Genomic DNA, 12,094 nt, shown 5'->3' with positions numbered 1-12,094 from the left:
TGCTTGTTAATTGGGAGTTTCTGAGATTTACAATCCGAATTTTTAAAACGGCAATATTTATTTGAATACGTCAAATATACAGTGTTTTTTTTAAATTACTCTGCTCTGCTTGTCTATTACCTGTATTTTAGTTATTTTGAATTTAGAAGTATTTATTTACATGTGTAAAATCAAATTTTAACCTTTTATTCATATTTTTAAAATAAAACATTGATGGACGAACTACGAGGTCCAACAATCCAAATAGTTCTAAACGTCAGAGAAGGCAAATATTATTTTTGTGTTCTAATAGTGTTAAATAAAAAGGCTTATAATAGTAAAACTTTTTCAGGACTTGGTTTCGGATTCCTTAAGTGCCCATTTATAGTATGTGGTTCTTTAAATGGTTACATGCTAGAGACGGATCCAGTTGTACCATCTCATGCACCAGTGTTTGACGCAGAACTTGTTTGGGAAGCAGATAAAAGGCGATTTAGGAGGTGTGCTGTAAAAGGCTTAATAACAAACGTATTACCAGTGAATACTTAAAAAATTATAAATCTTATTGTAATCAGCAATTTGGAATTCTAAATACAGTGCCTATGAATAATAGGATATGAATATAAATTGAATAAAATCCTATTATGCTTTCTTATTAAATTAATATTTTTATTTGGTTTTAAATTAAGTCACATTTATGAAAAGGTATCAAGTAACACATTATTTTCTGTTATAGCCTACGGGTTCAAAATGTACCAGTTAAAATAGAAGTGTACACAACCAGTACACAAGGCAGAAAGGATAAAATTGGCTACTTATTGTTAAGTCTACTTGGAGCACAACCCTGTCCTAATAATAAAGTTGTTGATGTAAGTAGCTTAAATATAACAAAATAATAAAACAAAAAATATTTTTATTTTTGGATTTTAGTAGAGCTAAGCATTTCTGTGGTCAATTCAAGTAGTTGACTACATCTTAAAGACAGAGCTTCTAACATTTTTGACATCTAATTAGTATAAAATATTTCATTTTAGATAAAACACACATGGCACAAATTATTAGGTGTGAAATCGGAAGGCAAATGTTGTCATCCACAGCTTCTCATGAGCGTCTCAGTGGAAGACAGAATAAGCACACCAACACCTGTTAGTATGAAAACTTGTTTTAATATATTTAATAAAAGTTTATTTTAAAATGAGTACAATGATATGAATACTACAATGAATATTACAAGTGAGAGAGAGTGGATAATATATTTGTTTTTTTTTTCTTATTTTCAGCGTAATGAACTACGTATGTTCCATAGCAATGAAGTTGCCTTTCCGACAGTACGCTCCCACAAAAATGTCACAAAACCCGAAAATCATACTATGTTATTATCATTGAGTAAGTTTTTAATGTATGATAGGATATTGCAATATGTTTTTAAAGATGACTACTTCACTTTTTATTTACAAATGTAACCACATTTATGGGAATATGATAATTGTAGTTTTTATAATCATATTAAAAGTGGTAGATTCTGACATCTATAATTTTTTAAAATGACTTCTAAACATTTTTTATCTGTAATTTATCATTATCTTTGAAAGCAGTAAAATTATTAATCAATTGTTTAGCAATTAAATGTAGCAAATGGAATGTTTTATTAAAATTTTAAACACAATTTTGGTTCATACTTCGTAATAATCTTACTACAGGTTATGTCTTATGTAATAAATAACAATTTAGTTATATTTTTAACAAATAATTTTTTAACAACTAAGTGTCTTGTCCGTTGATACATAGGAAACTAGTGGTAATTTTAAATTATAAATATGTTTTGATTTCGTGACATTGTTTATTTTTAATTTCAGATGATTACATAGCTGAAAGTAAGAAAACAGTTTCATGTCCAGAACTCCGACCGAAACTTATATGTGATGAAGGTCTTATACAAATAGGTAGTGACAACCATTTGTTTGTGCTGGAGTTGCTGATAGGCACAGTGGAGAATTTAGATTTAGTGAGTGAAAAAAAAAACATTTCAGTAGTACTCAGTAACAGCCTGTGAATGTCCCACTGCTGGGCTAAGGCGTCCTCTCCCTTTTTGAGGAGAAGGTTTTCACCGTGCTTGACAGTGAAGGAAAACATCGTAAGAAAACCTGCACGTGTCCAATTTCATTGAAATTCAGCCACATGTGTATTCCACCATCCCGCATTGGAGCAGCATGGTGGAATAACCTCATAAACCTTCTCCAAAAAGAAAAACATTTACTAGTGCTTATTTTAAGTGTGATAAATTGCTGTAAGTGATTTAAGTTTATGTTAATTAAATTTTTTTTGCTAACTAGAATCATAAAGTGATGGTAATTTTGTTTATTTTTCAGTTGATATCTCCTGATTCAAAGCATGAAGATTTAAGTTGCTATGTGACATATTCAGTTTTTACACACACTATTACAACTGACAGGTAACGAAATGCAAAATTTCAATTACATATTTCAAATATGATTATAGTAAAAAATGTTACTGATATAGGTACATATTGTTTTTTTTTTTTTTAAATCCTGATATGTAATTACATTTTCAAGATACATTGTGTTCCATTATATAATGATATTGTGTTACAGAGTGGCCGTGTCGGGCACGCGTGCGCAGCTGAACCAGCGCTCGTCGCTGCGCGTGCGCAGCTCGCTGGGCTGCCTCTCGCGCTACTTCGGCCGCTGCCCGCAGCTCGTGGCCACGCTGCGCGCCGACGGGGACGTGGGTCAGTCACCTCATTGGCAGCTGTATTTCGATTCGACATCATAATAAGCTGTGTCATATTTAAGTTCAGATGCTCTATATGAAAATGTGTTCCTTACTACAATTACAATTAAAAAAAAAATTTGCTAGTTGCTATTGGAGAGACTGCAACGAAGGTGCGTCAGTGAAATTTAATTAACAAGTTCTAACTTGCATTAGTATTTGTGATGTGCTAAATGGTGATGACGATAATGTCCTGACCGATTTCGGCCACGGCGGCCAATCTCAAGAGAGATGAGCCATCTGCGCAAGACATATTATAGTGCACAAGTGTGTGCGCAAACGCAGGTACATTCTCTATTCCCTTACTCTTATAATCCGATAGGACGGCAATGCGCAACAACCTGAAAGAGTAATTGAGAAAATGTCGGGAAGCAATCTGCTTGCTTATATTCTTAAATTATATGCTTTAATTTAAACATTGTTTGTATATATATATATGTGTGTATAAACAAGTAACTCTTATAGTGTAGAATGATTTGCAAATAAAATTACTCACCAATTTGTAATTTAAATTTCCAGGTGTATGCAGCATGGATCTACGTAAACTGGTTCCGACGGATGATATCGATCAGTTCCTGAACAACTTCTGCAACGATGACAACTCGCTAACCGTACACGAAAGGTGTTTTATGCTGAGATGCGACGGCGGAGAAAATAAAGATAGCAGGAAACCTTATATGGATGTGGAAATGAGTTTGAAGTACCTTGGAGTTAAGAACGATATGCAAGTAATTAATTTGCATTTACACTATTTGTATCGAATTTATGTAATTTGCCTCCATCCGCTGCTATGCCCGCGTGGTAGGGATGGGGAGGGAGAGACACTGAGGATTACATGATGATTGGTTCAGCAGTTAGGACGTGAAAGCAGAAGAAATAAAATTCACTTTCGCATTTATAATATTAGTAAGGATTAAATAAATTATGTTCAAATTATTAAAAAGAGTATAATAGTATACCTGTTTAAGACATTTCAAAATTGTTTGATTATCATGAAAGTTGACATTTATTTACTATGTTGTAACTCGCCGTTAGATGGCGCTGAAAAATAGCAACTTTAATACCTTACTAGTTAACACCCTGCATTGCTACCTGTATATAAATACATAAATTTATCATAAGAACTAATTTAAATGAAATAATAAATCATAAAACCTTTTTACTTAAGTGTATGTGAATTTTTTTTAAATTCAGAAACCATCGCTTTTATCGGCCCGAAGTGCTACTCGACTAGAAAGCGAAAGAGGGAACGGTGATTTGGAGAAAGGAAATATTCTTGAAGTCAAGTGTGGTAGTTGCACTGATCTGAATGCTGACGTGGGGGGCGTGGCCTACACTAATATTGCACCTGGAAATACTACTAGGTACGATTACATTTCTAGTTATCATTGAATGTTGCCAAAACATGCAGACACAGTCATGAAGATATTAATTAGTATAGGCGAATATAGTTTAGTCTGTTACTCGGTGTAAATTAGTAAATAAATTATCTTTATTTACTCACGGCATTGCGTTAACTTCAATGGAAAATTAAGTCTCTTCATACAATTCTAAACACTGCTGATCACATATGTCGCGATGACAAAGTTTTGCTGTATCTGCTGCCTCGCCTTATATATGCTTACGGATCTGTGTCCGTTTCATTAGATTGTTAGTTCATAATGTATACTCAAACATTTCCAATTTCAGGTATAAAACGGCGTCAGGCGACGCCATATTGCAGACCAACGAGCTGGCGGAGCTGATAAAGAAGATGTGCGAGTCGCTCGCACGCACGCGGCCTTCGCGCGACGCGCACGTGCAGTGCGCGGGTGTGCACGAGCTGGACGAGTGGGTTTTGTTTTTTTTTTTTTACTTCACACTTTTCTTTTTATTGCGTCTATACCCAAAAGAATCTCTGTACAGCCAAATATTCTCACAAAATACACATTAGCATTTGACCCGGGTATATAAATAAGGGTATATATACTTTGCGATAACCGTAACGTTTAACGCGGTTTAAACCGCGAAGCAGGTAGTTTATATATAAAATGCAACTTATTATTAATTGATATATATATTGCTATTTCATTACAATTAAGTATTTTGGTTGTGTCATCGCCAACGTCCATACCACGTTGAATACACCGGTTCTCGTCCGATCACCGAAGTTAAGCAACGTCGGGCGCGTTCAGTACTTGGATGGGTGACCGCCTGGGAACACCGCGTGCCGTTGGCCTTTTTTTGTTATTTTTATTCTAAATAAATATTAACATTGTTTTCAGAAAACCGGTACAGTTGAAAACGACTAAAAGCGATACAAGTATAAAAAATACCGAAAATGGTGCGTATTTTTTTTACGACATACTTATACATTGAAAAATATTTACAAACATTTGTTGTAACTTGTAATGTAAATAATATATGATTTTTTAGATGCGAATGCAATAAACAGCGCTCTTTCATCAGCGGATCGCGACACCGTTATGAAGAAATACGTTGAGGAACTCGAGGATTGGAAGGAGAAACAGCAGGAACTATTTAAAATACAGGTGGACACATGTTCGATTTAAATATTAACGACCTCACCTTTATCCAATATTTATTTTTGTATGTTATTTTGTCTAATGGTGGTTCGACTTTGTGCAAAACCCTCTGGGTACCACCAGCCATCACCACCAGTGATGATGATATTATGTTTCCGTGTTATCACGTGACATGTGTACACAATTTGTTCCCTCATTAATTTTCTCACCTTTTCTTTTGTTGTACTAAAATGTAGGTGTGTGTGCTGCTTATTGTTGTTATTGTATATATTCTCTGTTCAACTTAAGCCATTTTTTCTTTACATAATCGTACAATTTATGTACGTATTTAAAATTAAAAAGTCCACATAATATTTAGCTTCGTTTTTGGAGTATGATATTATATAATAATTACTAGTAACATAGTTTCAAAATGAGCAAAGGTGTTTTTTTTTGTTTGTTTTTCACCACTTAACCGATCATCACGAAATTTGGCACACAAGTTGTCAGTGGTACACAAAACTATATAGAGTACGCATCACTTGCACGCCCCTTCCCTCACACGCGGTTGGAAAATAGATATTTATAAATTTACGTTACGTATAAAGAGTTCCTATAAAATTATTTTGTAAATAATCATTGCCATAAACACACTGTTCCACCAACATAATTATTTAATTCACATAAAATGTAATTCCTTTCAAAATATTTTCAGTTGAAACGTAAGGAGGATTATCATCTCGACCTCCTTGCCAACGAGTGGGAGAAGCGACGGAGCGAGCTGGAGTATAAGTTGAGCAAGGGCATCGAGCAGTGTCGCAACCTCGCCGCGGACCTCAGCCGAGCCACCGAGGACTTCCGCTTACGGGGGTACAGGAACACGGAGAGAGAGAGGAAGGTAGGTCATTACCTGTTATTACTTTAATTTTTTCTTTTTAATGTGAATGCATTTATCTTTTCATTTTTAAACATAGGTCGGCAGACCGACAAATGGGCCACGTGATGGTAACTGGTCACCACCGCTCATAGATATTGGCAGTGTGAGAAATATTTACTGTTCGTTACATCGACAACGCGCCACCAACCTTGGGTACTAAGATGTTACGTGCTTGTGCCTGTAGTTACATTTATTTTTGTGTTTATAATTCATCTCGTGCTTGACGGTGAAGTAAATCATCGTGAGGAAACCTGCATGTGTCTAATTTCACTGAAATTTGCAATATGTGTACTCCACCAATCTGCATTGGATCAGCATGGTGGAATAAACTTCAAACTTTCACCTCAAAAAAGGAGAGGAGGCCTTAGCCCTGCAGTGGGAGATTCACAGGCTGTTACTTTACTTTTACTCTTTTGTCATCTGTTCTTTACATGGGCTCCCGTAAAATATAAATAAATGAAAACAATATGTATCAATCAATTATACACCCCTTGACTGGGCTATTCTCATAATTTAAAAGTGACGACTTGCTACCCATAGTGGAGTGTGGCCATAAAATATCTCGGATATTAAAAATATATATGATATAAGCGTTAGTGGGAGGGAAGTAATGTTGTAATGTAAATGAGATAAAAATGTAATACATTATTAAGGTAAAAGTATAAAAAAAAAACTAACAAAACAATGTCACATCAGACCGGTTTACTGTTTAGTTACTTTAATTTGATAACCTTTTATTAATGTGCTTCTATTAAAATAAGTAGCTTTGCTGCAGTAACATATTCTATATCATTAATTTATTTTATTATTATTAGTATTAAATAATAAAAAAACTTCACTATACTACTTCTCTATAATAACTTACATTTTCCCAGAACATATAAGACTCCTCCAATGATCCATTTAAGTTATAAAAATTTGTAGTTTTTATAATAATATATGTTTTTTTAATATTATGAATAATTTTATAGATTTTAATTTTAATTTTCAGTTGTTAGACGCAAAGAAGGCTTTGGAAGCGCACTACACCTCTAAGTATCAAGAGTTAAGGGAGGCGTCGCAGAAGATGGAAGACGATATGAATCACCAGCTTAAATTGAAGGATATGAATATTGAAGAGTTACAGCAGAAAGTGCAATTACTGAAAAAAAATAATGATGTCCTTAAGGTAAAAGAAAAAAAAAGTTTTATACTGAAATTGTTGCAATATTTGGAGTTAATCCGATAATTCAATACACTAATCGCCAACGTCCATACCACGTTGAATACACCGGTTCTCGTCCGATCACCGAAGTTAAGCAACGTCGGGCGCGTTCAGTACTTGGATGGGTGACCGCCTGGGAACACCGCGTGCCGTTGGCCTTTTTTTTCATAGTTTTAAATATTTGTTTTTATTGGTTTTCATATTAAAACCAACATATGTATATTTTATATGTGACTTTTGGCTCATGAACTACAACGACTTTATTTATATCATCTCGCAAAACAAAATCTATCTTGCCTTAATATGACCTCTATAAATCAAGTCGTTCATATGTGACACGATTTAGTGACGTGACGTAACAACGGTTATGTTTATACTTAAGATTTTTTTTTTTATAGAATAGGAAGGCGGACGAGCATATGGGCCACCTGATGGTAAGTGGACATCAACGCCCATAGACATTGGCATTGTAAGAAATGTTAACCAAACGCCACCAACCTTGGGAACTAAGAGGTTATGTCCCTTGTGCCTGTAATTACACTGGCTCACTCACCCTTCAAACCGGAACAGAACAATACCAAGTACTGCTGTTTTGCGGTAGAATATCTGATGAGTGGGTGGTACCTACCCAGACGAGCTTGCACAAAGCTCTACCACCAGATTTAAATAAGATTAAGAATTAAATATGTTAAGTATCTCAATAATTATATATATAATGGTATATTTTTAGAACAATATGAAAAATTTCGAGAAAACGGCAGAGAATAAATACTCGGGCCTGACGAAAGATCAAACTGCGAGTCTCATACAAGAATTGGTAATTATATATTTTTTAATACGATTAACGTCAAATATAATATTGTGACATTTGTAATACATGGTAAATCATGGAATATGCGAGAAGTAAAGATATTAGTGCTCTTTTCTTGCAAAGGAGAGACAAAATTTTAGAAAAATTAAATTGTTAAACTTGAAACTATTTTATGCATTTCTTTAAAAGTAAAAGTAACATCCTTTTAACGCCCCACAGCTAGGCCTAATGCCTCTTCAAGAAAATGCTTAGAGTTTATCCAACACACTGTTCCAATGCGGGTTGGTGGGTACACGTGTCATAATTTCTTCACTTGTTTTTTTCATCGCCGAGAACGAGATGTATTATTATAGATACAAATTAAACACAAAATACCTCAATTGTGTTTTCCCGGGTTTGAACCTGCAATCTTCGGTTGAGATTCATGTGTTCTTCACACTGAACTATCTCGGCTCTTGTTTGTACTGTATGTATAATTTAAATTAATTAAAAATGCTTTTCGTTTGCAGCGATGTTTGGAAGAAAAGTTAGACAGTGCAGTTCAGTCCAAGGCCTTCTTTAAGGAGCAGTGGGGCCGAGCGGTCAGGGAGCTGCACCTCATTAAGCTCAGCACTCGTCGGCAAATGCTGACCCAGCTGCGCCAGGAGAGGCGGCAGCTAGGGGAAATGAGGTAGACGCATGCTTAGCTCTACTAAAATCTAAAAATAAAAATATGTTATGATTTTGTTATATTTAAGCTACTTACATCAACAACTTTATTATTAGGACAGGGTTGTGCTCCAAGTAGACTTAACAATAAGTAGCCAATTTTATCGTTTCTGCCTTGTGTACTGGTTGTGTACACTTCTATTTTAACTGGTACATTTTGAACCCGTAGGCTATAACAGAAAATAATGTGTTACTTGTTACCTTTTCATAAATGTGACTTAATTTAAAACCAAATAAAAATATTAATTTAATTTAATAAGAAAGCATAATAGGATTTTATTGAATTTATATTCATATCCTATTATTCATATGCATTGTATGGCGACCTGGCGATGTAAAAGTCGCAGGTTCGATCTTGAACCAACAACTGACTGAATTTTCGTCTCCACTCCTAACAATAGCTGTACGCTTAATTGGAGGGATCGGTAGGAACATTAGTAAATCCTTTAAAGCGGGCATTACTAGTATTCTTTAAAGAAAAATGATGTAATACACACAGAACTAACCAACTATAAAAATATCGAAACGAACTCAACATTTTCCTCAAATTGTTGTAAATACCTGTAATGTATACAACATTACACTCATATTACTAGCGTAGGCTAGATAAATAAGCATTAATGCAATTATATATATATATATATATATATATATATATATATATATATATATATATATATTTAATAAACAATTCATATTCGCTAATGTAATAATAATATAAAATACTGAAAACTGTTTTAGTTTCTATTTTAAACAAATGTGTAAACAGTTTTCAATATTCATGTATGTTATAAAGTATGAGATAAAATAAATTAATATACACTTGTCGTGTCAATAGTTAGTCTATATTATATATATATATATATATATATATATATAATATATTTAAATTATTAATGTACTAATAAAATCTTCTCTGAAACGCGTTGCATTTTCTGGTATAAGTTTTATGTATATTGGTTTAGTAGTTTTTTAGATAGGCTTTACAAAAAAAAACAACTCGTATTTATTATTATAAATGGATGTATGATTAAAATAAATTGTTCCTGATTGTAATCGTAAAATTTAATTATTCTTTCGCCAACGTCCATACCACGTTGAATACACCGGTTCTCGTCCGATCACCGAAGTTAAGCAACGTCGGGCGCGTTCAGTACTTGGATGGGTGACCGCCTGGGAACACCGCGTGCCGTTGGCCCTTTTTGATATATTTTGTTTAAATGCATTCTTATGAACCATATGATGTTTTTTTTTTTCTAATTTTTAAATTTCGAATACAAACTGTAAAACTGTTTATAAGAAATTAAATTAATACGTTTAGATAAAAAAATCAAATACCATTAATTCATATTCATATAAGACTTGTTTTATAATTAGCAATTTATTTTTTTAGCCTGGACCCCATTGAGGACAAAGAAGAAAATAATCAATGTCACATCGATATAGATAAATTAAAAGACAACTATTACGTTGAAATACTAGCTAACAGTCCTGCATTGAACTCGCATACAATTTTAAGTAAGTATTAAAAAAAAGAATCTTCATTTAAAAATTGAATCAATATATATTTAGGCTTCTTTGGATTGACCCACCACCCACTCAAACATAGATTCTATAGAATAGAATATATCTAAGATGATTTTTAATAAGCTCGTCTGGGTAGGTACCACCCACTCATCAGATATTCTACCGCAAAACAGCAGTACTTGGTATTGTTGTGTTTCGGCGTGAAGGGTGAGTGAGCCAGTGTAATTACAGGCACAAGGGACATAACATCTTAGTTCCCAAGGTTGGTGGCGTATTGGTGATGTAAGCGATGGTTAACATTTCTTACAATGTCAATGTCTATGGGCGTTGGTGACCACTTACCAACAGGTGGCCCATATGCTCGTCCGCCTTTCTATTCTATATAAAAAATAATAATAATTATAACGTACTACCCGTAAAGGTTGTAACGCTGTACCTACAAAATTGTGTGCTAATCAGGTTGTATCCATGTGTTGTGTATTTTTTTAACGTTGTGGTCTACAATAAATAATATTCTAAATATATATCTATGTCCCTTGACTATATTACTTTAAGAAATAAGTTTCTTTAGTTTAGGCTGTTAATTTTTTTTGTCTCTAATAAATTAATACTAACAATGAGATAGCAACGAGAGGGGTACTTAGCAAATACTACCCCTACTACATCTTCTCAACTGCAGGAACTTCGATCCGTATATTTGGTAAGATTTTCGTTTAAGATCCATCCAGCCACTGGACCAATTCGGCTTATAAGTTATATGTTCGTATGGAAATTATTATTTTATTATGATTGTAATACGTAATAGATGTTTAATTTATTTTTACAGGCCCAGATCTGGAGTTGTGTGATTTGAAGTGAGTTAGTGACCTTTCTATTTCGTAGTAGTTGATGATTTTTGTTATTTTTTAAATTAACGTAAAAACGATAATGACGTGACGATTTTTGTATAATTTTGTATGACGTGACGATAATTGTAATTTAAAATTATTTATATTTGAATATCTCGTTTCTTAGGCAAATATGTATGCAACAGTTTGCATATGTAAAATTGAAAAGCCTATTTTTTAATAATAATTATTTGTTTTTAGAAATTTTACTAAAACCCCATCAAGCGATAAACTTGGAGAACTTATCATGCAGAGAGATCAACTGATAAGACAAGATAATCCCGACGAAGAAACAATCAAGCAGCTTAATCATGAAATAAGAAATATGCTTATTAATTGTGGTACTTGACCTAAGCTTTATACAGAAAGCAGACCAATAAATTTTTATACATTTATTTTGACTTTTCTTTTATGATAAGAGTAAGACAGGTGATCAAATAATACTAGTAGTAGAATTCCTAGTAACATGGGACTTGCAAGGATTTACATAATAAGCAAAAGGACGACAAATTAAATTACTTCCTTTTTTATAATAATAAACACTAGTAGTTCAGCGTTCAGGCTCTTTATTGTACTGGTAATCCGTATGACCAATCCAAGTTTTATCTGTAGTTCAATAGATTTACTGTTTTGACATTGATGTCACTTTATTTTGTTTATAATGCTTAGAGATTTTGTTAATTTACGTCATATTTATTGGACAAACACGGTATACGGATAAAGTTATTAATTCCAGCTAATGGTAAA

The 12,094-nt window shown here is 33.4% G+C and overlaps 1 protein-coding gene and 3 non-coding genes across 4 annotated transcripts; all 4 read left to right on the top strand.

The window, feature by feature from the left end:
• The first annotated feature begins 126 nt into the window (after positions 1 to 126).
• On the top strand, positions 127 to 11,713 carry LOC126773208 (centrosomal protein of 120 kDa-like). Its single transcript, XM_050493947.1, has 20 exons — positions 127 to 265; positions 332 to 479; positions 716 to 848; positions 1,014 to 1,124; positions 1,260 to 1,365; positions 1,836 to 1,984; positions 2,349 to 2,431; positions 2,592 to 2,728; positions 3,289 to 3,497; positions 3,964 to 4,133; positions 4,459 to 4,599; positions 5,034 to 5,092; positions 5,185 to 5,300; positions 5,989 to 6,171; positions 7,202 to 7,378; positions 8,145 to 8,231; positions 8,735 to 8,895; positions 10,327 to 10,451; positions 11,287 to 11,314; positions 11,549 to 11,713. Exons 1-20 carry the CDS (start codon positions 214 to 216, stop codon positions 11,694 to 11,696), a joined length of 2,523 nt encoding a protein of 840 aa, XP_050349904.1. The 5' UTR covers positions 127 to 213; the 3' UTR covers positions 11,697 to 11,713.
• Positions 4,869 to 4,987, top strand: LOC126773529 (5S ribosomal RNA). Its single transcript, XR_007669743.1, has one exon. It is a non-coding gene; the product is annotated as a 5S ribosomal RNA (ribosomal RNA).
• On the top strand, positions 7,454 to 7,572 carry LOC126773528 (5S ribosomal RNA). Its single transcript, XR_007669742.1, has one exon. It is a non-coding gene; the product is annotated as a 5S ribosomal RNA (ribosomal RNA).
• LOC126773522 (5S ribosomal RNA) lies at positions 10,013 to 10,131 on the top strand. The gene has a single exon (XR_007669738.1). It is a non-coding gene; the product is annotated as a 5S ribosomal RNA (ribosomal RNA).
• Positions 11,714 to 12,094: the final 381 nt, after the last annotated feature.

Source organism: Nymphalis io, chromosome 14 (genome assembly GCF_905147045.1).
Source record: "Nymphalis io chromosome 14, ilAglIoxx1.1, whole genome shotgun sequence".
Lineage (NCBI taxonomy): Eukaryota > Metazoa > Arthropoda > Insecta > Lepidoptera > Nymphalidae > Nymphalis > Nymphalis io.
This window is presented reverse-complemented; position numbering and strand designations above follow the sequence as displayed.